Raw genomic sequence first — 26,239 nt, forward strand, 5'->3', positions numbered from 1 at the left:
GTACAGAAATAAACCCATCAATCTATGGTCAATAATCTTTGACAAAAAAGGCAAGAATATACAATGGAGAACAGACAGTCTCTTCAGAAAATGGTGCTGGGAAAACTGGACAGCAGCATGTAAATCAATGAAGTTAGAACACTCCCTCACACCATACACAAAGAAACTCAAAATGGCTTAAAGACTTAAATATAAGACAGGACACAATAAACCTTCTAGAAGAAAACATAGGCAAAACATTCTCTGACAAATTTTAGCAATGTTCTCCTAGGGCAGTCTACCCAGGCAATAGAAATAAAAGGAAAAATAAACAAATGAGACCTAATTAAACTTACAAGCTTTTGCACAGAAAAGGAAACCATAAGTAAAACAAAAAGACAATCTATGGAATGAGAGAAAATATTTGCAGATGATGTGAATGACAAAGGCTTAATTTCCAGAATATATAAATAGCTCATACAACTTAATAACAAAAAACCTAATCTAAAAATGGGCAGAAGACCTAAACAAGCAATTCTCCAAAAAAGACATACAAATGGCCTATAGGCACATGAAAAAATGCTAATATTGTTAATTATCAGAGAAATTCAGATCAAAACTACAATGAGATATCACTTCACACCTGTCAGAATGGCCATCATTCAAAAGTCCACAAATGATGAGTGCTGGACAGGGTGTGGAGAAAAGGAAACTTTCCTACATTGTTGGTGGGAATGTAGTTTGGTGCAATCACTATGGAAAATAGTACGGAGATTCCTCAAAAAACTAAAAGTAGACTTACCATATGATCCAGCAATCCCACTCTTGGGCATATATCCAGAGGAAACTCTAATTCGAAAAGATACATGCACCCCAATGTTCACAGCAGAACTATATACAATAGCCAAGACACAGAAGCATCCTAAATGTCCATCAACAGATGACTGGATAAAGAAGATGAGGTTAATTTATACAATGGAATACTACTCAGCCATAAAAAAGAATAAATTAATGCCATTTACAGCATTAATTTATTAATGGATGGAACTTGAGGTCTTCATTCTAAGTGAAGCCAGAAAGAGATGGACCAGTGGACTAAGTGAAGTAAGCCAGAAAGAGAAAGAAAAATACCATATGACATCACTCACATATGAAACCTAAAAAAAGGAAAAAGACACTAATGAACTCATCTACAAAACAGAAACAGATTCACAGACATAGTAAACAATCTTATGGTTACCAGGGGAAATGGTGTAGGAAGGAATAAATTTGGGAGTTTGATATTTGAAAATATTAACTACTATATATAAAAGTAAATAAAAAACAAATTTCTTCTGTATAGTACAGGGAAGTGTATTCAGTATCTTGTAATAACCTTTAATGAAAAAGAATATGAATATGAATATATGTATATATATACATGACTGGGACAAACGTGCTGTCCACCAGAAATGGACACATTGTAACTGACTATGTTTCAATTTAAAAAGAAAAGAAATACATAATTTTGGGCCCTACCCCAAATCCAGTGAATCAGAATCTGCATTTTAGGAGGAGTCACCTGGGAGTCACGCATGTTCATGTTTGAAAAGCACTGCTATAGGTCAGTAGTTTTCAATCTTGGATGCACATTTGAATCATGGGGATTTATAAAATACAGGTATCCAGGTGTTTCCCCTACTAACCTCCACAGGATCTGATTTGATAGGTCTGTGGTAAGGCCCAGGAATCAGTATATTTAAAAGATTCCAGATGAACCTACCATATTGCCGGGGTTTAGAACCACTGGGCTAGAAGAAAGACGTTAGGGATGCTCTGTCATAAAGGGAGCTAGGATTTGGAAGAGGTCATTTTACTTGCTGTCTCCTATGCCTCGAACACGTCTTTCTCCATCTTCACCCATGTAGCTCCTGGAGATTCAGGTCAAGTGCTCAAGTGTTACTTCCTTGGAGAAGACCCTGATGACTCTGAAATTACTGCCCCCACAAATCACTACTGTATTTCCTCTGTTTGTTACCTTAACACTCATGCACGTGTGCACTATCTTACTATGTTATTTATTTATGTATTGTTTCTCTCTCTCCAGAGAAGGGATCTTAATCACCTCTGGTCACAGTGCCTCCAAAAGTGTCTTGTACATAGTAAAAAACCAACAAATGTTTGTTTACTACTAGGGGGAGGGTATAGCTCAAGTGGTAGAGCACATGCCTAGCATGCACAAGATCCTGGGTTCAATCCCCAGCACCTCCTCCAAAAAATAAATAAGTAAACCTATTACCTACACCCTCTCCAAAAGTAAACAAAAAGTAAATTTCTAAAAAAAAAGTTTGTTTACTACTATCTTTGTGAAAGAAGAGCAAAAAATATTTTGGAGCAGATCAGGGAGCCATAAGGAGAAGACTGAGAGGAGGAGAAGAGGAAGAGAAAAAGATAGAGAAATAGAGAGATTTTGGCCAAATAGGAAATGTCTGAATGTGAGAAAATGGTATGTGTTATGAAATGGAGAACCACACAGATATGTGAGAAAGAGAATAGTAGAAAAACAATGGCTAAAGAGAGAAAAATGTCTTGTGATTGGAGAGGCAGAAACTGATGTCAAGGAGATGACAGTTATGATACTTGCATGAGGTAATTCATTTTTGATCCAGGAAAGTTGTGGAGTGGAGGGTTGGAGGGGAAGAAAAAAGACACAAAACATTTTTAAAAGAAATAACACAATTGGGTTACTGACCAGACAAAGATGGTACTCATTTCTAGGGTGGATTAAAAGTGTTTACCACTTCTTTGCAGCCCCTCCCATTAACAGGTGGAGTCTATTCCTCCAGCAATCCCTCTTTGAATCTGGGGTTGCCTTTATGATAAAGTCTGACCATCAGAATACTTCAGAGGGACACTGAGCCTTAGCTTCAAAGAGTTTTGCAGTTTCTGCTTCCACACTTTTGGAATCCTGCTGCCTTGTGAGAAAATCCCAGGCTAGCCTTCTTGAGGAAAAGAGGCAACATGAGCAAGGAAAGGCAGGTCTAACCATTCTAGCTGAGGTTCTACCACATGAATAAGGCCATCTAGGAACCTCCCCATCCCCAGCATAACAAGAGGACTATTCAAGGGGACTCAGTCCAAGTTGTCAGCCTACAGAATTGCTGTATATTATCAACAACTATTAAATTTTGGAGTAGCAGCAATGGATAACTGACACACTTTCCCAAGTTTTGCATGTGTGATTCAGCAGGTGAATTCAGATTAGAGACTTTCAAGTTGCAATTCATAGGTTAAAAATACGTATTAATAATAATTCTTAATTTTATTAAAAATCATGAATACAAAGGTTCCTTTCCCACTGAATCAAGTTCATCACTCTTTTAAAAGTTCCATTCAACTTTTAGTGAAGATGTATATTGGGCAGATGTTTCCAAGATGTAAACAAGCAATGTGCTCTTTTTTCACTTTCAAGATCTTGAAAGATACTTGATAATATAACATCTTGCTAAGCTTTTTAGGGTAGTATGTTCTTCAGAAACCCTTTGCTAGCTAGCCTTTTCTCTAATTTATTTATAATTTATAACCTACCCATTTCCAAGAGGAGCTGAGTCAACTCATCGATAATGGTATGGCTAGAGGCTCCTTACTGATGGTTCCAGAGAGAATTTTTCTCAGTTTTCTCTTCATACAAGCATAAATCAGGGACTGGAGTGCAGAACTGGATCTGGTTTACTGTAATATACTACAGAGTAAATTGGTGAGCTAGAATGCCAAGAGGCATGATGAATACTGATTTTTCTCTCATTTATTCTACCCTCCGCCCATCTGTTTTGGTTCCTCATCTTCAGTTGTTGAAATGAAAATGTACTTAATTGCTCTTTCAAGGACTCATAATTCCATTTTATGTCTCTGTGTCCATAGGTCTATTACCATCCCATGTCTTACAGTCTCCGTATTCGCTTTTGGGGGAATAAAGTACAGGCACATTTCCATCAGTGAAAGGTAAGTTTTATAGTATGCTCCAAGTAATATACTAACATCTGTCCAAATAGGTCAGAAAGACTTATGAATATGACAGCCATGGGATTTTTTTTCAAAGCTTCTGTATGAGTCTAGTTCATGCAGTTCTAAGATAAACACATAGGGAAATGTGCCCTTTACCTAATGGTTTGCTGTTTTATTCTGACACAAAATATTTTACTTATACCACAAGCTACTTTTATCTGTCCTCAAAAAGTCTGAAATGTCTGGCACCAAACACTGGAAATGGGATGCAAATTAAAAACACATTTAATTCACTATGATAGGAGGATGTGAGAGTGTATAGAGACATGAGATATTCACATTATACAAACAATTGTTCTTTGATAAGGGTGCAGTAACTGCTCAGTGTAAATTAACACCTGTCTTATAATTAAGACCCCCAAGGAACCTCTCCAAATTATTCTCCTTTTCAGCAATAGAGATATGGTTATAAAATGAGATTCTGCCTGAAATGCACAGGAGCAAAAGCCAATATTTCAAGACTATGATTATATTTTACATGACTAAATGTTTTTGAGGCTTCGCCTCTGAAAGTGTCGGGATAAATCTGTGTCTAATATTAACAAATGCAGTACTAAATTCAGATTGTTATAGCTGGGCACATGTGAGGGGCAAATCATGCAGATGATATTACAGATCTTTCTGTTAGCAATTAGTACAAAATATTACATTTCTACCAGAGTCCCCCATGCATAATAACTACGGGCTTACTGTCACAAAAAATTCATATGCTGCATCCAAACCAAAGAAGCTAAAGCTGAAATGAGTGCATTGCGTATATTTGAAAAGGCCAAACCTTTTAATCAGTTTTAGGTAAAGATACAAAAATTGTTTGCTCTAATCAAATAGGGATAAAAAGGGTAAATGCACATTTCTAACAAAAGATAAAATGCATGTGTTTTATATGTATATATATACATATAGGTATAGATATAGGTATTTTAGATATTTATTTTTAGATATTTTAGATATTTATTGATTTTAGATAATTTTTCTATTGAAAGTAATTATATTACTTTCAATAGAAAAATTATCTAAAATCAGAGTGACAGTTGCTGTTCTACAACATTGTTAGCCTGGACCTGTGCCCAGAAGGTTGACAACAAGAAACTCAAAGCATCCTTCACTAACAAAACAGACGTGAAGAAGGTGCAAACAGGGTGAACAGAAGTTACTTTTATAGCTGCTCTGATGCCTAGATTTGAACAACATGCCCTGATTTAGAGTTGTAGAAAACTATAGTGGACATACTGGTGTTTGAATAGTAACTAGTATTGGGGGACTAAATGGGGACAGAGAGAGGAGGGCATTTAAGGGCTAGGATGGTGGGTGATCACATGTCCAACAAACAAAGCTTAGCTCATTAAATAGCAAATGGATGTCAACTGATGCTTTTTCATCATCTTTTATTATAGGAAGTCCCATTTTCTTTACAGTGATCAACCACATCCCACTATTTTGCTCCCGCTCTCATATATAGGAAACAGTAATTGGCATTATAATCATCTTTGATTATAAGAGTACTGCAGTATTCTTGTGATAATATATAAGTGACTCTGCATTACTGTGATAAGATCCTTGGTGACAACTGGATGTTAAAAACAATAATCTGGACTGTGTCTCTGGAGGTCAGTAGCAAGGTAGGATAAAACTTCAAACCTCAGGTTTCACCAAGTGGCTGGAAAATGTGTATTTGAGAGAGTTAGTGTGTAACCACATTTAGCTAGGCTTACCTTAGGTTACAGGTAAAAAACACAATTCATGACTGCTTTTGTAACATTAACAAGCAAAGCATCATCTTAGATATTGTATTTAGATAAATTGTGACTATAAATAATAAAGTTGATATATTCCTAATATTTCATGTGCATTGAATAAAAATAGAAAGCATCAACTTGATATTAATAAAATGATATTTCAGGCACTCTTTATGGAATGACATCTTGCCAACAGCTACTAATTTTAACTTCTGTTCTTTAGGAGAGTAATATATTTTACTATGCCACTCATAATCTATTTTAAACATCACACGAGTTGTTCTGTGTTAACTACTAGTCTGTAGAAAATGGGGCATGAACAAATCCAGGTTTTGTGTTTCCCAATACAAAACTTTACTATTAAATAAATAATGGTTTTCTTGCTTAGTTTCAAATTTCAGAAGGGCAGGTGGTTGTTCTCATTTTATAAAATAACATGTAAAATATAAATGAGAATCAAAAGAGAAGGCTGGATTTGTATTACCCTAACTTACTAAGAAGTCCTGATTTGGGAAGTCCAATAAAATCTCTATTCCGAACTCACCAACATGTGTAAAGAAAGAACACGTTGCAGAGCTATCCCCAATTATTTCTATTAGGAAAAAAGTAAAAGGCCTTGGGTACCCAGCTAGTGTGTCTCTCACCCACACAGAAGACAGGACTCTACTTGACATCTCTGATGAATAAATAACCTATCATAACTACCATATTGCTTTAAATCTTAGAGGAAATAGTCTCAATGGTTAGGAGAGAAGAAAAGTATGTACTTATTGACATTATATATATTTAAAATTTTTAATTTTATTTTTTGTAGCTCATTTTATCTTTATTCTTCATTGAAGTAACATGGTCTCTAAGCCCAGAAGAAGTAAATGAATAAAGAATTGAATTAATTAATGTTGGATATATTGGGAATACCATGTTTTCTTTTTTGTCTTACATTAACAGTCAGCACAGAGGTTAAGAAAGTAAGACTTAAAAGACAGACCTAGGTTCAAATTATAATTCTGTTGAAAAGTCAGGGTGAATCTTGGAAAGGTGACTTAAATCACCTAAATTCAGTTTTTTTTTTTTAAATCACACTGTGGAGATGACAATGTATGGGATGTTGCAAAAGTTAAAAGAACAGCATATAAAGTATTTAACGTCATTTCTGACAAGTAGTAGGTTCTTAATACAGCTGAGCTTTCAAAGAATTACTGCTATGATGAACCATGTGTGGGGAAAGGGATTTTTGGAAGTGCCTGGGATGGAAGGCAGATATATTGGGTAGGTATGCCCAGGCACTGAGCTGGCTTGGTGGGGTTAATAATGGTGGTAGGTTGAATTTGGCTAACTATGAGAGACTGACATCAAAATAGTTCCTACTAAAGGCACAGATTATTTGTGTAAATTCTTCAAGATAGTAATGGAATTTCCATGTATAAATAGCCTGTGTTCTGCAAGAAATTCACTTGTAGCTTTCTCACTGGCAACTGTCCGTGGCAGCTACTAGTTTCTCACTGGCAACTGTCCGTGGCAGCTACTAGTTTCTTTTGGAAGAGCAGCTGGTCAAGGAAAGCTCTCTCATGATTTCTGCATTTGCTGTGTTCTCTACAGCACAATTTTAAATTCTTTGTTAAATAAATTAAGAGCATAATCTAACTATACAGTGAGTATATAGATTCTGTCCACCACTATGTGGCTCACCTGAGATAATGCAATGATCATGCCTAAGTCATTTATAGTGAGTTTTTTTTGATATATATATCCATGATGTGGGCCAAATTAAATTGTGTTTTCTAGATAATCAACTAAAGAAAGAAAATTGACTATACAGTACATGCTACTAAACTATCTGAGTGTTAACTTATTGCTATCAAATAGGATAAACATCTTATTTGTTACACTCAGCACCAGATTAACAGCACAATTTTATATGTATTCTTCATTGAGGTAACATGAGCTCCAGGTTAGAAAAAGCTTTTCTCAGAAGACATTTCTCTTACTACATACAGATTCTGTTGCCTGATCCAGATCCACTCTTGCCATGAGCTTTATAAAATTCCACTATTCTTACATGTGATGTGATAAAGCAGGCCCTTCAAAATGTGCCAGGTGAATCCATTCTTTGGTCTCTTGCTCCAATTTAGCTTATGGATAAAGATAGAAGGAAAAGATGAAGTAAAACTATCAACTGTCACTATTTGCAGATGACATACTATATATAGAAAAATCCTAAAGACACTGCAAAAAGACTATTAGAAGTCATTAATGAATTCAGTAAAGTTTGGAGAATACAAAATTAATATACAGAAATCTGTTGTGTTTCTATACACTAACACAAACTATCAGAAATTAAGAAAAACAATCCCATTTACAATTGCATCAAAAAGAATAGAATACTAAGGGATAAATCTAACAAAGGAGTTGTAAAACTATAACAGACTGATGAAAGAAACTGAAGACAACACAAACAAATGCAAAGATATACCATGCTTATGGATTAGAAGAATAAATACTGTTTAAATTGTTTAAATGATCATGCTACCCAAGGCAATCTACAGATTCAATGATACCCCTATCAAAATACCAATGGTGTTTTTCATAGAAATAGAAGAAATAATTCTAAAATTTGTATAGAAAAATAAAACATCTCAAAGAGTCAAAACAACCTTGAGAAAGAAGAACAAAGCTAGAGGTACCATAATTTCTGATTTCAAACTGTACTACAAGGCAGCAGTAATCAAAGCAGCATGGTACTGGCACAATGAAACAGGCTAGAGAGTCTAGAAATGAACCCACACTTACATGGTCAATTAATCTAAGACAATGGAGGGAAGATTGTACAACAGGTAAAAGACAGCCTCTTCAATGAATGGTGTCGGGAAAACTAATCAGCAAAATGCAAAAGAATCAAACTGGACTACTTTCTCACACCATATACAAAAATAAACTCAAAATAGATTAAAGACTTAAATGTAAGATCTGAAACAATAAAACTAGAAGAAAACATAGGCAGTAGACTCTCTGACATCAGTCTTAGCAATATCTTTTTGGATATATCTCCTCAAGCAAAACTATGCAAATGGGAGTACACTAGATTAAAAAGTTTTTGCACAGCAAAGGAAACTATCAACAACGAAAAAAAGGACACCCACTGAATGGGAGAAGATATTTGCAAATGATGTATCTAGTAAGGAGTTAATCCAAAATATACAAAGAACTCATACAACTCAACATCAAAAAAAAAAAACCCAAAACAAACAAACAAACAAAAAAGCAGCCTGATTAAAAAATGGGCAGAAGACCTGAAAAGACATTTTTCCAATGGAGACATACAGATGGTCAATGGGTACATGAAAAGATGCTCAACATCACACTAATCATCAGGGAAATATAAATCAAAACCACAATGAAATATCACCTCATTCCTGTCAGAACGGCTGTTATCAAAAAGACAACAACTAAGTGTTGGCAAGGATGTGGATAGAAGGGAACCTTTGTGCCCTGTTGGTAGCAATGTAAATTGGTGTGGTCAGTATGGAAAATAGTATGGAGGGTCCTCAAAAAATTAAAACTAGAACTACCATATGGTCTTGCAATTCCATTCCTAGGTATTTACACAAAGAAAATGAAAACTGTTATTTGAAAAGATACATGCACTCCTATGTTCATTGCAGCATTATTTATAATATCTAAGATATTGAAGCAACCTAAGTGCCCACTGATAAATGGATGGATAAAGAAGATGTGGTATATATACATAATGGAATACTACTCAGCCATAAAAAGAAGTAAATCTTGCCACTTGTGAAAACATGAATGGACCTAGAGGGTATTATGTTATGTGAAATAAATTAGACAGCAAAAGACAAATGCCATACAACTTAACTTACATGTGAAATCTAAAAGTGAAACAAATGAACAAACACAGCAACACAGAAAGAGTCAGAGAAACAGAGAAGAAACAGGTGGTTGCCAGAGAGGAGGAGGTTGGGGAGATAAGAGAAATAGGTGATGGAGATTAAGTACAAACTTCCAGTTACAAAATGAATGTCATAGGTATGAAATGTACAGTGTGGGGACTACAGCCAATGAAAATGTAATATCTTAGTATGGTGACAGATGGTAACTAGAACTAGACTTATCATGGTTATCATTTTGTAAGTTATATAAATATGTTGTGCACCAGGAACTAACATAGTATTTTGGGTCAATTATACTTCAAAACCAAACAATCTCATAGAAAAAGAGATCAAATTACCAGAGGTGGTTACCAGAGGTGGAGGGTTGGGGGAGGGGGAAATGGGGACTAACCAGGAACTAACATAGTGGTGTAGCTCAGTTATATGTCAAAAACCAACCAACCAACCAAACACTCATAGAAAAAGAGATCAGATTTGTGGTTATCAGACAGAAGGGTGGGGGTTGGGGGAAGGGCATCAACATGGTCAAAGGTAAAAACATCCAGTAATAAGATAAATTAAGTACTAGGGATGTAATATACAACAAGATAAATATAATTAACATTGCTGTATGTTATATATGGAAGTTGTTAAGAGAGTTAAATCCTAGGAGTTCCCATCACAAAGGAAAAAAATATACTTTTTCTTTCATATCTATATAAGATGATGGATGTTCACTAAACTTGCTATGGTGATCATTTCATGATTTATATAAGTCAAATCATTATGCTGTACACCCTAAACTTATACAATGCTGTATGTTAATTATATCTTAATAAAACTGGAACAAAAATTTATTTAAAACTAAAAAATGAAGATAGAAAGATATTAAAAAGAGAACTGAGAATAAGTAAGAGTTACGTTCTTACTTGTATCTTGCTTTATAATCTCATTTCAAAACTTGAAGTAGAAACTAGTCTGGGAAAGCCTGACATAATAGAAGTATGGCGTATTTTTCCACAACAGGAGAAATTTTAGAAGATGAAAAAAGAAGAAAAGTCTGAAGATACTCTGTGTAACAATTTTTATGCTTAACCTAATGCAGGGTAAAGAGAAAACACTCTTAGAATTAAGTGGGAGGCACTTATGTTTAAGAGCAGCATAAAGAAACTCTATATAGCATTTATAAAATGAAAATGTTTGCTATATTGGAAATAAATTTATTTATAAAATAATTATATACATTTTAGAAAAAGTATATAGATATTTTTTAAATCCCCATAATTGAACACTTTTTTTATATAAGAAAAATCACTATTATCTAGTGCTCCAGGAGAATATTAAAATTTCCTGGATCTAGCAACTGAACTGAACAGCACGTATAGCAGTTGGAAATACACTTCCCTGTGGGACAAGTATAAAGCAAATGAACATTATAAGGCTGGTATAACTTTGTAACTGGAAGATTGGTCCTTTTGTTATCAGGGACACTGGGAGATTTAAAATCCACAGATGTGACAGGGAAAGACACGAATTGAGTTTTCTTATTATAAATTTGTTTAAATGCATATGAAGTATTGATCATCGACAGAACAAGAACTTGGAGCCATTGTTGTTGACAGTCAGAATGAAAATTTCCTTTAAAAGAAATGTTCAGAAAGTGATTCCATTATTTTCTCTCTCACAGATTTTAATGTGTTATTGTAATTTTTTCGTGCTTCACATAAAATGTGATTTTTTTCAAGTTTAGTTCTAGATAATTAAAGAATTAATTTAATTCAGTCTGTCAGATTAGTGTTTAGGTTGCAAGTTTCTATGCATTATCTAGTTAATCATATTCATGTTAATAATTTAGTTTGAAAACAACATTAAAACTAGTTGGATTACATTGGAAATCCACTTCAATTATTATTAAAATGTGCCATTTTACTTGAGAAGAGTGACCATGTATATACCAATATTGAATATGATAATATAAATGTGTATTACATATTACACTTCGTCTCTCCCATCCCAACAAACTTGATATTTATTTTTATTTTACATGTGATATATTTTCATTAAATATTGTTGAAATAGATAGAAAAGAGTTTAAAATCATATATTCCCAAACATAACCAATCTTTACTTTCTGGCATATTTGAAAAGCCACCATTAGCTTTTGAGATAACTATTAAAAAACTAGAGCACAAGCAAAAATTCTAGTTAAAATGCTATTAAGCTTTAGACACACATAAGACGTTAAAACCAGAAATACTGGCATGTGTAAATACATTAAAATAGGTAAATATTGAAATAAAAGGCACTGAAATAATTTACATTTCTATTTGTTAGAAAGAATTAAGGCCACTAATATAAATTCCCCCAAGGAAAATATTAGCATAATATAACAGTCCTCCCTAAATTTACAAATAACCTTTTTAGATTAGAATTTATATAAGATCCAAGAATTCTATTTAACTACTGATATTCAATGTATGTTCAGCTTGGCATTATTGAATCCAGAAGCTGTTAGTAAAACAAAACAAAACCAAACTGCTCTCCATTTATTGCACATGTGAGTAAGACTTGAGCTCATTGTCACCGCTTCCAGGTTCTGTAGTGCAAGAGAAAGTTACAAAGCAAGATGCCCATGGATTTGTGCAAAAATTCGGAAGAGAAAAGTCAGTCGTAATTCAAGGCTTACAGTGTTTGTCCAGCTGATTATAAACTCAGGAAGATTCTAAAAAAATTTAATAAGCTCAGATCTTTAATCTGTCACAAAGGCAATGTCAACTTTCGGTAAAACTGCAAACTCTGAGATGGGCAAAATAAAATAAAATCTGCCTTGGGAGCTTCACTGTAGGTCTTCAATGAACTGACTAAAGCATGCTGAGGATTTTCTCAGCTGTTCTTGGCTCAGCAGGATGGAGACAAAAACAGCAGGCAAACAGCAGAGGGTGGATAGATAGTGTCAGAGAGAGTGAAGAGTAGCACTAGCAGTTGCAAAAAAGGGAAAAAAAAGTCAGTCTTTCTCATTGGAAGTGAGATAGAGATGGAACCCAGAACTAATGGCTAAGTTAGTATACGTACAAACACACTCCATGCCCTCGCGCGCATGCCAGTGTTTGCAGCCGTCACACTTCTTCCCCGTGGCTCCAGGTCGGCACGTGCAGATCCCCGTCACAGGGTCACAGGGAACAGGCAGCGAGCCATGCGAGTCACACTCACATTCTTGGCAGGAGCCTCCAGGGCTGCTTGGGCTGCCGGTATAGCCAGGGGCACACCTGAAGTTAAACAATAACAAAACAAAGGAGGTTAATAATAAGTCATGTCTCAAAATTGTTGTTGCTGTGTGTGTGTGTGTCGTTTTGAGTGAAACAAAATTGGTACCAAAAGTCAAGAGATCAGGGGTTAGCAGACTTTTCCTGTAAAGAGCCAGATGGTAAATATTTTAGGCTTTGCAAGTCAAGAAGCAAAATCAAACTCTTGCAGTGAAAGAGAAAGAACTTTTCAAACATTTTTGGTTGATGGAATTCAAAACGTAATAATAATCAAGTACAAATTGTTCTATAATAATAATATACTGATGTAAAATCAATCCAATAATAAGGAGAATGGGATTCTTGTTGTATCAAATTTACTTAACTACGGGTCAAGTCTAGTGCTTCCTATAATCAATGTTTGCCTATAACAACCATTCCTAGCTTGAGTGGCACACAGAATTATCATTGCCATATTCGGCAGGCCATAATTTGCCCACTATCCTCCAGACCATAAACTTTTCTTTGCAGCTTTCATTTCTAAATTAGAAATGAATACAATTTTATATTGACTCCTGGGCTTTCCTAGGATGCATCTGAGAGATCAAAATGACCAAATAATTCAACTTATTAATTTTGCAAATGAACAAAAAGAAACAATTAAGTGGCAATAAACTACTATTTTTTATTTAATTCTTTTGGTCTTTCTAGTACATCTTCCCCAAGATGGATTTTTCACTGTGTATCCATGAAGCGAGATAATGTTATGCAAATAAAATATGTAATACCAGTCTCGGAACTTAGAAAGGAAATCCAACTGGATGATCCCAAAATGCCATCTGTTCATTGACTTTTCTGTCCTTCTGTGCAACCATTCACCTAAGTATATACCACTGTCAGATGTACTACTGGAAGTTTGGTAACTTTACAAGATGCTGGCAAGACCATATGCTCTGGTTTACCTTGGATGGTCCCAGGTTGTCTGTTGTTTTGGCTTAACTATTAAAAACATGTCCCGGATTGGACAATAAATTATATATATAATCAGTCTAAATATAATCAAATCAGAGTTTTTGTTCAAGAAGTAAATAAGGGAGAAAGTTGGGAGACAGCAGGATATGGAAGCCAAAAGTTGTAAACACTAGCCAAATAATCTTGGACCATATTTAGTGGCGTAAAAGTGTAGAAATTTACATGGCTGATTGTGAAAGTTAATTCATCCTATGCTGGTTAGGAAAAAAAAAAAAACAAGAAGAAAGCTACCCACAATGTTAGGTTCTTATACATTTATGGTTTTAATACTTTATTTCTTATACATTTATGGTTTTAATACTTTATTTATAAATGCTCAATACAAGTATCATTTAAGTAAGTCCACTTGAATTGTCTCTGAACATTTGCAGGTGAAGTAATTCAATTCTAAGCAGGTTCAGATTGATTAAATATTCAAAAAGTTTATTATGAGAGTAATGAAGATACAGCATGAGTAGAGGTTTCTGTGATACAGGGACAATCAAGATATTTAAGCAGTTTTAGACCTGAGCTGATGAGTTTGGGCAGGTCATAAGGTGATTTGAATGATTTAAGAGGCTCTCAGAAGTGAAACAAATTTATTTGGAAGGTTACAATAAAAATATAAGGAAGAACTTTGGTTTAATTTAGCTGAATAAAAGCAATTTTTCGGGGAAAAGATATAGCTGATATAACCAATCATTTATATGTTAGAGATGATGAATGTGAAGCTGTAACAATATTTGAGAACTGCAAAAACAATTCAAGCCATTCTCATTTGATAGTATATGACCCTGCTCATCTCTATGCTATAGAAACTGTCAACTCTTATTGATTAAACATGAATAGATATTAAAAAAATAAATTTCCTGTAATCATTCTGCCTTAAGACAGTAATTGTCATTTCAGTGTACCCTTCCTTTCTGTTCTATATACATGCTTTTGTAGATAGTGGAAACTCCAATTTATAAATGTAGCTATACTATCAGATATTTTTTCATAAATTATGGCAGATAATCCCCTTGGTGTCCAGGGATGGTTTTAGTCATCATCCTCTGGTGTTTACAAGGGCATGAGATGAATATTTGCCTAAGCATGAATACTAAAGCACGCTGGTGGATACTAAAACACATATATTCACATTTTATATAATATACATATATATTACATAAAATTCACAACAAATGGAAATATTTTTGGATTTTGTACTGCTTTTAGTTACTTAATTGTTACTAATTTCTGTTGGCATGGAAATTGTGAATGTACTGTTTTTTATATATGTATGTATATGCAAGTAGTAGATATTGTGTTTAGAGTTAGCACATACAAAATTATTTAGAAATATGTTTTGTAAATATATAGAAATTATAGAAACCACATTAGAATTTATAAAACTTAATTATTTAGTTATCTCTTTATTTCCATTATTAACACAACCATTGCTGGTTATAGTAAAAGAAGATTCTTAAATGGGTGATGATAAAATTAATAACGGTTTATATCTGCAAAGAGATTTGTAGTTTAAGGATGTGCTCCTAGAAGAGTCCAGCAAAGGACTGATTGAAACAGGAAATGGAAAAGCAAGTATCCAAGCAACAGTGTGATTCCCGATGATGTCCCAGTCTTAGTCTGATTCCACGGAAAACTCTGGGGCATAAATAACATCTGAGAATTTATTCAGCTTTGGGGCAAAGGAGCTTGACTTTTGTACTCCCACACTAGTGAGTCACAGGCTCTGAGCCACTGCAGGAAGGTGGAGTAAATTCTCAGGCCTTTTTGCCTCTCCTGTGGGAGAGGAGACTTCCGTGTAGGTACTCAGGCCGGGTATCCTCTACACACCTGGTCTTCACAATGTTCGTGTGACGTAGGTGGAGCATCAGCTATACTGATGTTACACGTGAGAAAAATGGGACCCAGCAAAGTTTGTGGAGCTCAGCCAAGTCCATGGGTCTTTATAACACTTTATACTGTTATTGATCATGCTAAAATTATCATGTTCGTATAATTTTAATAGTTAATTTCAGTTGCTCTCTGCTACTTTAAAGATAATAATCTAAAACTTACTAAAAATGGTGGTGATTAGTTTGAATACCCAAGATATAGATATATTGGGTATCTTATAGAAAATATGGACCAAGAAAATATAAATTACAACTTTCCTAAATAGTTGGTCTAGAATTGTGTTTCTTAACTTATTATTTGTATTACAGTTAGAATTCAATTTAATAGCTATATATACGAGTTATCAGAATTTGTAAAAAATATGGTGAGAGGAAGCACTTAAATAATTTTGCATGCTGAAAGGAGAACCAAATAAACAGTACTATTTGGGTTGTTCTAATTAAGAATGCTTGATACCATTTATATTCTGAATTATGTATACACTCGCTAGCATAATGCCATAGTGCTCAGAGCAGTGATGGGCATGCAGCTAGTGGTAGTCAGTGTTTTCCAGTGAACTAAAATGAGAACAATGTGTGGCCAGCTTTTTGCTATTGTTAATTACCGATAAGCTTTTGGAAATTGACTTGATTGATTTGTTCCTGTACAACACTCCCTTACCCCTCTCTTCCTCTCTAATATAATCTAATACATGTTAGTATATATATGTATATATACATATAAAACACACTAAAACATAAACTAAATAATTGTGAAATGATTTGGAATCTTAGAAAAAGTCTAAATATAGCATGGAAGTAAACAATTTTCTTTGGATAAAGTCGTAAGATAAGAAAATAGTTTTGAAAGTATATAAACTACTAGAGAATATGAAAATAATGACATTAGGAAGATAATGAATCCTTTTCTGTCATTACGTGATCTCTCTGCATCATTACTCTACATGTACCGTGACTGTTCCTACCGTTCGCAGTACTGGCCCTCGTACCCCTGCGGACAGGCTGTGCAGCGGTAATCATCCAGGCCCTCCATGACACAAGAGGGGCTGAAACTAAACCAGAAAAAGAAAGACTGTGAAAAACATTTTAACTTATTTATTTATAAATTTAAGCAGTTCTATCTATTACTGAGATAATTGGAACTATTTTGGGATGGTTATAAGTGCTGTATTTATAATTATTCATAAGTTCCTACTCAAGGGTAGGATACCACAAATACATACTTCCAGTAACAGCAAATAAATATTTTTTTTAATGAATTAACAATGCATCACACTGACCATATTAAACCTTGACAACCATGAAAATATTAAACATCTAGCAAAAGTGTCCTATTTTTCATGAATCAAAAGAAAAACATGATGAGAATTCTTGCACATTTGTGGGATAGTAGAATAAAATTACCAAATAACTTTCAGGTAAAAAATAAAAGGAAGGCATAAAAGCTATATAATTTTTTCTTGAAAATTCAGCCCAAATTGCCATTGGCACTTCAATGTGTGAAGCGTGAATAGATGTTTCACTTAAAATAAGAGTACCTTTTCTAATTTATATACTGATTTCAAACTATATTTTAATTTAAACACAAAATAAAGTGATTTAGTGTGAGGAAGGAAGAAGGGAAAACTCTCTGCACGAAAATGAATAAGATTTTCTAACAATGTTACAATCTTTTCTAATAGGCAGGTCTCATATAACATGTCCTGTCTTTACAACACCACTGGTAGACCATGGCCAGTCATTTTACCTGACAAAAGAAAGACTAGATGAGACTCAAAAACTAAACTATGCTAAAATGTACTTTTAGGTTGTTACAAACTTCTCTCAAATATAAGTAGTGATGCATTCCCTGGACAAAATGCATGGTGCACTAGAAACTTAGGAAGAAAAAACATGTATATTTGTTGCAAAATGGTAATGCTGCAAACCCACCTTCTTTTTTGTTGGTCCACAAAAAAGCAATTAAGTATTTAGACCAGAGTCACAACTTCTATCAGTCAGGTACCATTAGGATCCTATTTTAATTGTCTTCTAATGCATTAAATCAATAGTATATGAATGAGTAACAAACTCTAACCTTTGCAAAATATGTGAACAAATTGATCTACTACTCATAGCCTCATTATCCAACCATTTTTCTTTGCCTTCACAAAAATAGACTAACAAACACATAATTGACACATCCTGGCAAGCTGTTAGCTCTTTAATTTAAAGCTTGATGCCGAGTTCATCTACATACACACATACACACACACACGCAAACTCACATACATACATAGACACTTGGAAGCAGATTTTTAGATGTTCAAGTGAAACTCTATAGAGCCAACATAATTAAATTATATTCCTTTATAGTAACATATCTGTCTTAATTATTATGCAGGGATGTTGTAATTCTCCTTAGATAGTTGATATAAAACTTTTTTGAATTATATGATGACGGACTGAAACTTTTCCTTACATCACATATAGGGACCTATGAAGGAGGAAGCAGGAAATACATCTTACTCGAAGTTAGAATTTACTCTTTATGCTCTCAAATCCCTCATCGCCTCCAAATACGCATATTGTTTGCCAGGCCACTCAGAAATTCTAGTGTTTTTCTCTTGGGGGCCATCTTTTACATTACCTTAGATTTGTTAATTCCAAATTGGCCTCAACAGTCTCTAAGATTTAGAGTCTGCTACTCTGTGTCATCCCCTGTGGAGACTATGGGAATGAATTAGCTTCCTGGATCCCCTCCCCCTTACCCCAGTTCACTAGTTGCTCCTTTTCAGTCTCCTTTCCTGGATCTATGTCATGTCCTTGACCTCTTAATAGGCTTCAGAGTTCAGTCTTCAGATTTCTCCTATCTTGTCCCGTCCTGTCCTCTCTCCCTGAAACAATCTCATTCAGTCTTAAAAGCTTTAAATATTCCATCTGTCTTAATGGATCTAAAACTGAGCTCCTGTCCTCCAAAAATACTACTGACCTCTCTGTAGTTTCCCCAGCTTAGTCAGTGGCCATGCTTTGCTTCCATTTGCTCTGCCATACACCACAGAGTCAACTTTGTTTCCTTCTTTCTCTCACATTCCACATGGATTTTATCTGCAAATGCTCCTGGTGTTACCAGCATTGTCACTGTATTATCCTGTTCTAAGCCAGCTCTTGTCATGAGAAGATCTTTAGCCTTCAGGACATTTAGTTACTCACTGGGGCTTCCCTGACCCCATCTCCTGTCATCCTTCCCCTGCCACCATTCAGTCTGCCCCAGCTGCCCTAGGTCCTGGCTGTCTGCCAAGCATGGGCCTGTCTCCTGGCCAGTGCACTCGCTTTTTCCTCTGGGTGGGCTGCTCTTCCCCCAGATAGTCACATGACACTCTACACTACTTCATTCAAGGTGCTCAACAAGCCTCACCTGTTCGTGAAGATCTTCACCGAACACCCTAACTAAAAGGGTACCCCATTCACTCCAAATTCAGTGATGCTTCTTTGTTTCTCCTGGCAACACTGTCACTATCTGATATTACATTACATATCTGTTTGTGTTTTTTCAGCTTTGTTAAAGTACAACTGGCAAATAAAATCGTAATATATTTAAGTGTACATGTGATGATTTGATATCTATGTAAGGTGTGAAAGGATTCCCACCGTCTAGATAATTAACGCATCCACCACGTCATATATTTACCTTTTTTGTGTGTAAGAACACAAGTTCTACTCTCCTAGTAAGTTACCATTTTACAATAATGTATTATCAACTATGGTCACTATGTTATATATTAGATCCTTAGACCTTATTCCTTTCATAACTGAAAGTTTGCACCCTTTCATCACCCTCTCCCAATTTCTCCCATTCCCCAGCCCCGGCAACCACTATTGTACACTTTGTTTCTAGAGTTTGTTTATTTGTTTGTTTTTAAATCACTCATAATTGAAACCACACAGTTTTTGTTTTTCTCTGTTTGGCAAAAATTGCTGAGCACTTTTGGAGAAAAGCAAGAAACTCAAACTTGGCCTCACTGTAGAAAGGGGGGAGCCTGGAAAGAGGAGTCAGACTGCACAGGGTTCCTAATACTCTGCTAAAATATCTGACCTTTCCTGGGTAGGCAGCGGGAAAGTCTTGAGAGTATGTGAGTAATGCTGTCTGTACTCTCACAATGGTTAAAAGTTTATCGTATCTGTTTTGAGAGATACTGAAGACTTGAACTAACATGTGGGTGAGTTAGTAATCACTCATCACGCTTTACCCTTTCCTTTTCATCGACTACACTGGTTGAAGTCATGGAAGAGAGATATCTCAGCCTCCTGCATCTATATTTCAGAATCTATTTTTCTGTCTCAGGAAGAAGTGTCTCTCTTCCTTGCCCTGGCTGGTTTCTTTGCTTTGCATTTTAACCCTTCTCTTCCCACCACATACAGGTCTTTGCTTCGTTAACTAATGTTCCAAGCTTTAGGCTGTGACATTAAAGAGTCCTGAAATCACTTTAGTGGGTTTTGACTAAAATTTCTTCTAATACTGCAAGAAAATAAAAACTGAATAAAAGTTACAGTATATAATATATTTATTTAGATATCTATGCACTTTTTTTGTGTGTGTGTTCTAGCTTATCATTCAGCAAAAGGTTTTCTTACAATGGTTGTGACCAATAAAGTTCAAAAGCCATTGAACCAGACACTTTGATTTGGTATTTTGATTCTTACAAGGTCCTTTGCATTAAAAATATACTTAAATTACATAAATCATATAAAACAAAATGAAACAAATATGAACACGCTTTTTTTTATTGATCCTGCTAATCAAAGTAGGATTCTTTCTTTTCCTTCTTGAAATTTCTTAGAGCTGTTAACTCACACCCTTGTAACCCAATGTCTGCTTTCACTGTTGATTGTCCAAATCTGTCAGGGACCCTCACAATTAATTGTCACTGGATGTACTTAGTCTCCCTTGGGAGGGCAACATCTGAGCTCATTCACTGCTGCTCTTTTCTCTCTGGTATTGCCTCTTTTTTTTCTGGCTTCTTTAATGTAGGTAGTCCTGTCTTTCCTTCTTCCTATGTGCCCCGTGAGTAACATTACCCTGGGAAATCTTATTCATAATTCGTTCATTAACATATCTCTTCCTTCATCTGCCCTTCCAAATTTTAGATTTTCATTTCTTGCAGCTATTTGCATATTTTCATTTAGAGAGAACTTTCATATCAATTTAACCTGTTTAAAACATAAATTGTCTCCTTCTTCTGCTGCAGCTCTTCCCTGGTTTCTCCACTTCAGTTAATGGCACCACAATTTTGGGGGTCAGTCTGGCTACAAACCCCTGGCTTCAACTAATGCCTTGCCCAAACCTGTCATATCTAATTAGTTATCAATTCTGTAGAGCTGCATTCAACAATTTTCTCACATCCATCCCCTCGTCTCTATTCTTGTTGCTATTACCTACTTTCAGGTTCTAATTATCTTTTGCCTAAGCTAGGGCAATAGCTTTTTAATCAGTCTCTTTGCTTTTCTTATTTGCCTGTTTCAATTCATTATACTCAATTCCATCATAATAGTCTTCCTAAAGTGTGGCTCTGGTCACATTAACTTTTTTTTTTTAATAAAAACTTAGGTTTTTTTTTAGTGTTTCCTCATTACATAGACAATTAAATAGCAATTTCTTAGACTGGTATTCAAGAATTTCTACAGTATGGCCTCCATTCTCTCATTCATTTTCATCTGTAATTATGAAATTCTATTTGAACCCAAGCTCCAAACTCTCTTACCAGTCTTTAAATATGCCTTGTGTTTTTCTGTTTCTAAGCTTTTGCTCATAAAATTTTCTACTATCTCCATCAGGAAAAGTCCTTCAATCTACTGTTTAAAATTTATAGTAAATACTACTACTTCTTTTAATATGTTCTTTAAGCTTTCAAAATCACGTGTGGTATTTTGTGCCTTTGAATTCTCTTTACATCTAAACTGACTTCTCTGAAGATACATGTTTTATTGTGAGCCTCTCCAAGAGATATTATGCTTCTTTTTTTTTTTTTTTACAACTCCTGTAGCTTTTGTTATAGTTCACCCAACAGGAAATTATCAATCAATTATTGAATTTTTCTAATCCAGATGACTCACATTTGAATAAACAATAACATGAATAGCATTCTCTTGTTCAGATCTGGTCATTAGAGGGAGATTAGGAAAAGAAAAATAAAAATAGTATTTTTCATACACCTACCACTTGGTGCTTAGATAAACAATAAGTTCATTAATTTTACCCTCATCAATATCCCACTCACCTAAAAATTTACATTTGCTACCCAATACAAGACTTGTGATTCTATTCAACAAAAAAGAGGTGCTTGCAGAGTAAAGGGAAGCAATTTATATGAAAATGTTTTCAAAATGTATACAAAAGCAAAGATGGAAAAAAAAAAAGAACTTAGTGGGCATAAGTGGAAACAATCTCTTTACCTGAATTGCTTTGTGGTTCTTATACACTCAAGATAAGATGTCCAGGATTCTAATTCTGAAAAGTACTATATATATATATATATATATATATATATATATATATATATATATATATATATATATATATATATAATTTAAAGCAAATTCTTAGGTAAATGCCCTACCATGTAGAGATTCAAGTCTATAAATCACTTAGCAGAAAGTGTAGATAGCCTTAGCAAAAAGGTAAGTGAAAACACCTAGGGGTTTTCATCAATATATAAACCAATGCAGAATGTTGACAGCACTGAAATAAAATATTCCAGCATTTGTTTCCCCTTATGACTGTGTTTCCATGGTACCAAGCTTGGACTATCTTAACAGAAAGGGGGCTGTGATTCTGGGAGATACTGTCTTATTTTGGAGCATAACAGTAAGTCACCCTGCTTTAACAGCACTATTTTTCAGTTATTTCCTTGATAATTCTTTACCAGTTGTGAATTAAAAACACAAAAAGAAAGAAAACAGCCACTAAATTTATGTAATATGCACCATACAATCCTTCATAGCTGAATTTATGGCAGAACTCTATGCAAACACTAGACCTTTCTAAAAATTTATAACATTATGCACATTTGTACACATATGCATTTCATGAATATATGTTAATATTGATATTTGCATTTCAATTAATAAGTATTATTTACTTGGGGCAGAGTTTTAAAGGAAAAATGAACCATAGAGTACTATGTGCTCACTTTTGCCTTTTTTTAAAGTGATCAATATTCCTACATCACCTTTTAGATGCTCTAAGTTTTAAAAAAATTTTTTTGGTTTGCTTTGTAGGGGAGGTAATTAGGTTTATTTACATAATTTATTGATTTATTTTGATGGTAGTCCTAGGCATTGAACCCAGGACCTCATGCATGCTAAGCACACACTCTACCACTGAGCTATACCCTCCCCCCTTGTTATGTTTTTATATTGTTAAAAAAGTCTACCTTAAATTGAGATTTTACCTACATGAAAAAAAATAGCCAAATCAGAGAAAGCCCATGTGCTACACAGATGGTGTTACTGATTGGGAAATATGATAATATTTCTTAATCTTACTTGTTGCTGGAAGAAATCAGAGGGCAAGCACATTGCTGACAGTCATTTGGCAACCCCTTGACTATTCCATAGTATCCAAGAGCACATCGGTCACAGAAATCACCAGCAGTGTGATGTTGACAATTCTGTAAAGGAAAAGGGATGTTTGTTTTTAAATTAATGAGAGGTAGAATATAATTTATCACACAGTTCTCCACCTATGAATGTGTGTGAGCTCCTGTGAACACACACACACACACACACACACACACACATCAGTGACAGAGAATTTAGTTCTTAAACATACATATTTTTAAAGAAACTCTTTTATTTGAGACCTTAATACTGGGTCGTTGTAGCTGTACTGACAGTAAGAGTTTCTGTTCTTTTCCCTGCATCAATCTGCATAAATGTTTCTCTTAACTTGGGGAATAGACGTCACAAATTTCTAAAATTGATTATATCACCTGGCCATTCATGTTTCTTCTCTACAAGGTGCTAAAGACAGTACTAAAAGTCAAGAGTCTTGGTGCATGCCTGTCAGTGGGCTTTTTAAAACCAAACCAAGGTGGAAAGCATAAATGTTTTAAGAGACAGCAACAGAAAAAAAAAGAATCCCCCAAAATAGGGAAAAAAAGTCAGCCTATTTACCATATTAAGAAAGTTATTTATCTGATTCTTGCCAAACGTTGACCATTCTTTATAGATAGAGAGAACCCAATCTGAAACCAGGAATCTCAGGTCAATATTTTCTTTTCATGCATGCATAAGGGGCACTTGGGTATTATGCTTTGTGTTTTTAGACATTTCCATAAGGAAATGAAAACAGTTTCAGAATATTGTGTAAACAGTTTTGAAGTTAAAATTCTCATAAAGTGGAATTATATTTAACAATATATTCAGCAATCATTCACTCAATAAGAACTTTGGAAGAGCTACATGCCAGGCACTGAGAAAGGCACTAAGAGAAATCCAGTGGGGAGAAAGGTAAAATAACATTCTACCCTACAAGAATTTATTTCCACTTACGGAAATTTCTTTTAAATGGCAAATAAGAAACATGGGAGCACTATTGACTGCTGTTTAGTGGAAATGTGACATCTGATGTTGGGAGCTGAGAAAAGGAATAAATAGAGAGGATTTGGAGTTGGATTTTAGCTTGATTTTATAAGACAGGATTTGGAGTGATCAGAAGGATGACTTCTTATAAACATTTTTTTTTTTTAAGTTGAGAAGCAAAAAAAGTCAGTAACAAAATAGTTGTATATATACGTTAGTGAAACCATCTCCTGATCAACTCAGCTGAAACCACAGAGCCACTAGCAGGTATAGTAAACTTCCCTTATGCTTCATTCAATCAATCAAGAATATTTATTTTTCATGTGTCTTCTAATGGCCAGTGTTTGGTATACACGGTAATTCACCACAAACAGTATCTGAAGTCACTTCCTCTGCAGATATTGCCATAAAATTTTATTTTTTAGAACTTTGGTTGACTCTTTTTGAGAGTTTTTATGCTATTGTCTGGGATGAAACCAGGACATTATTATGATGAATTTTAGACCATTGTTTTGTTTTGTCCTGTTTACATTTTTGACGTTATATTTGAAAATGTATTGTGTTACTTACAGATATATTTTATAATTCACTGTTAAGTGGATCCAGTTTTCTAATATGATAGGATACCAACCTCAGATATTCTAATTCCCCGCCTCACTCTTAGCAGATTTTAGCCTCCTGTTTTCAGAGAAAAGGAAGCCCTCACTTTGGTGTTCCCTCATCTTCCTGGCCAACAACACACTATCCTGCCTGCATTACTTTCCATCCCTTCAACATTTAGTTCTGTCCACAGGAAGCGGTATTTTGTTCTTTGCCTAAAGTTGCTCTCTTCCTAAACTCTGGTTGAGGAAGAAGGTCCTCCTGTCTCCCATTTCCTCCAACACCTGCATTTTCTCCATCTTTGATGGCTTATTCCCACTGACAGCTGAGGTTGATCAGGCCTTTCCGATCTCAAAAACATCCCTGGGGTCTCATGGTTCTGGAAAACTTCCATCCTACCTTTGATAAGCTTTTTAAAAGCACTGTTTACACTCCTGCTCTCTACCTCCTCATCTCCTTTTCACTTCTTCACTCTTTAAACTGGCTTCTGATTTCACTATTGAAAGATAATTCCAGGGTCACGCATAAGATCTTTGTTGCTAAATCAAAATTTACTGATAATAATCAATTTTCATGATACATGAATTTTTCTGCAGCAGCTGTTATTGCTGGCCACTCTTTCTTTGAAATTTTCTCTTTCTATGGTTTCTTTAATAGCACAGTACGTTAATTTTTTTCCAGCCTCTCTTTCTTATTTTCCTTCATGAATTCTTCCTCCCTCTTCTGTTGAATAGGATTGGAGTCCTTGATTCTAACTTTGGCTCTCATCTCTTTTATTTTCTACACGTTCTACCTTGGTGATTTCAACCATTAGTATAACTTCAGCTATAATCTCTGTGCCCCAAACTCTAAATTTGATATATTCAGCCTAGATTTCTACCTAGAATAAGTTCCAGACTTATACTTCTAATTGATTCTTAGATCTTATTGTACAACGTGAAAGCATTTGAATTTGAAATGTCAAAATTAAGCTCATCTCTTTTAAATCCTGCTAATACTTTTGTACTTTCCATTTCATTTGAGGTCACTGTCATCTCTCTGGCATGGCAAAGAAGACCTTTATAATCTGGCCCCTGCTTACATCTCCAGCCTTAAGTGTAGCCACTGCAACCTTTGCACACTATGCTAAAGCCATCTGAAATTCTTAAATTCTCAGGGACCATCTGAAATTCTCAAATCATGCAGTGCTCTCTCTTACCTCTGGGAACTTTTCATACAAGAATCCCTTGTTCTGGAATATTTTCCCTCTTCTTACCTAGCTAACACCTATCCATTCA

At 34.8% G+C, this 26,239-nt stretch overlaps 1 protein-coding gene across 1 annotated transcript in view; it reads right to left on the reverse strand.

Annotated features, from left to right (window-relative positions):
* LAMA2 (laminin subunit alpha 2) overlaps window positions 1-26,239 on the reverse strand; it is a 520,519-nt gene that overhangs the window by 133,323 nt on the left and 360,957 nt on the right. The window contains exons 30-32 of the mRNA XM_031456303.2: window positions 23,325-23,449; window positions 16,766-16,852; window positions 12,719-12,912 (exon numbers count right to left, since the gene is read on the reverse strand). Coding sequence (XP_031312163.2) covers window positions 12,719-12,912; window positions 16,766-16,852; window positions 23,325-23,449 — 406 coding nt within the window. The remainder of the gene's footprint in view (window positions 1-12,718; window positions 12,913-16,765; window positions 16,853-23,324; window positions 23,450-26,239) is intronic.

This window comes from Camelus dromedarius, chromosome 6, assembly GCF_036321535.1.
Source record: "Camelus dromedarius isolate mCamDro1 chromosome 6, mCamDro1.pat, whole genome shotgun sequence".
NCBI lineage: Eukaryota > Metazoa > Chordata > Mammalia > Artiodactyla > Camelidae > Camelus > Camelus dromedarius.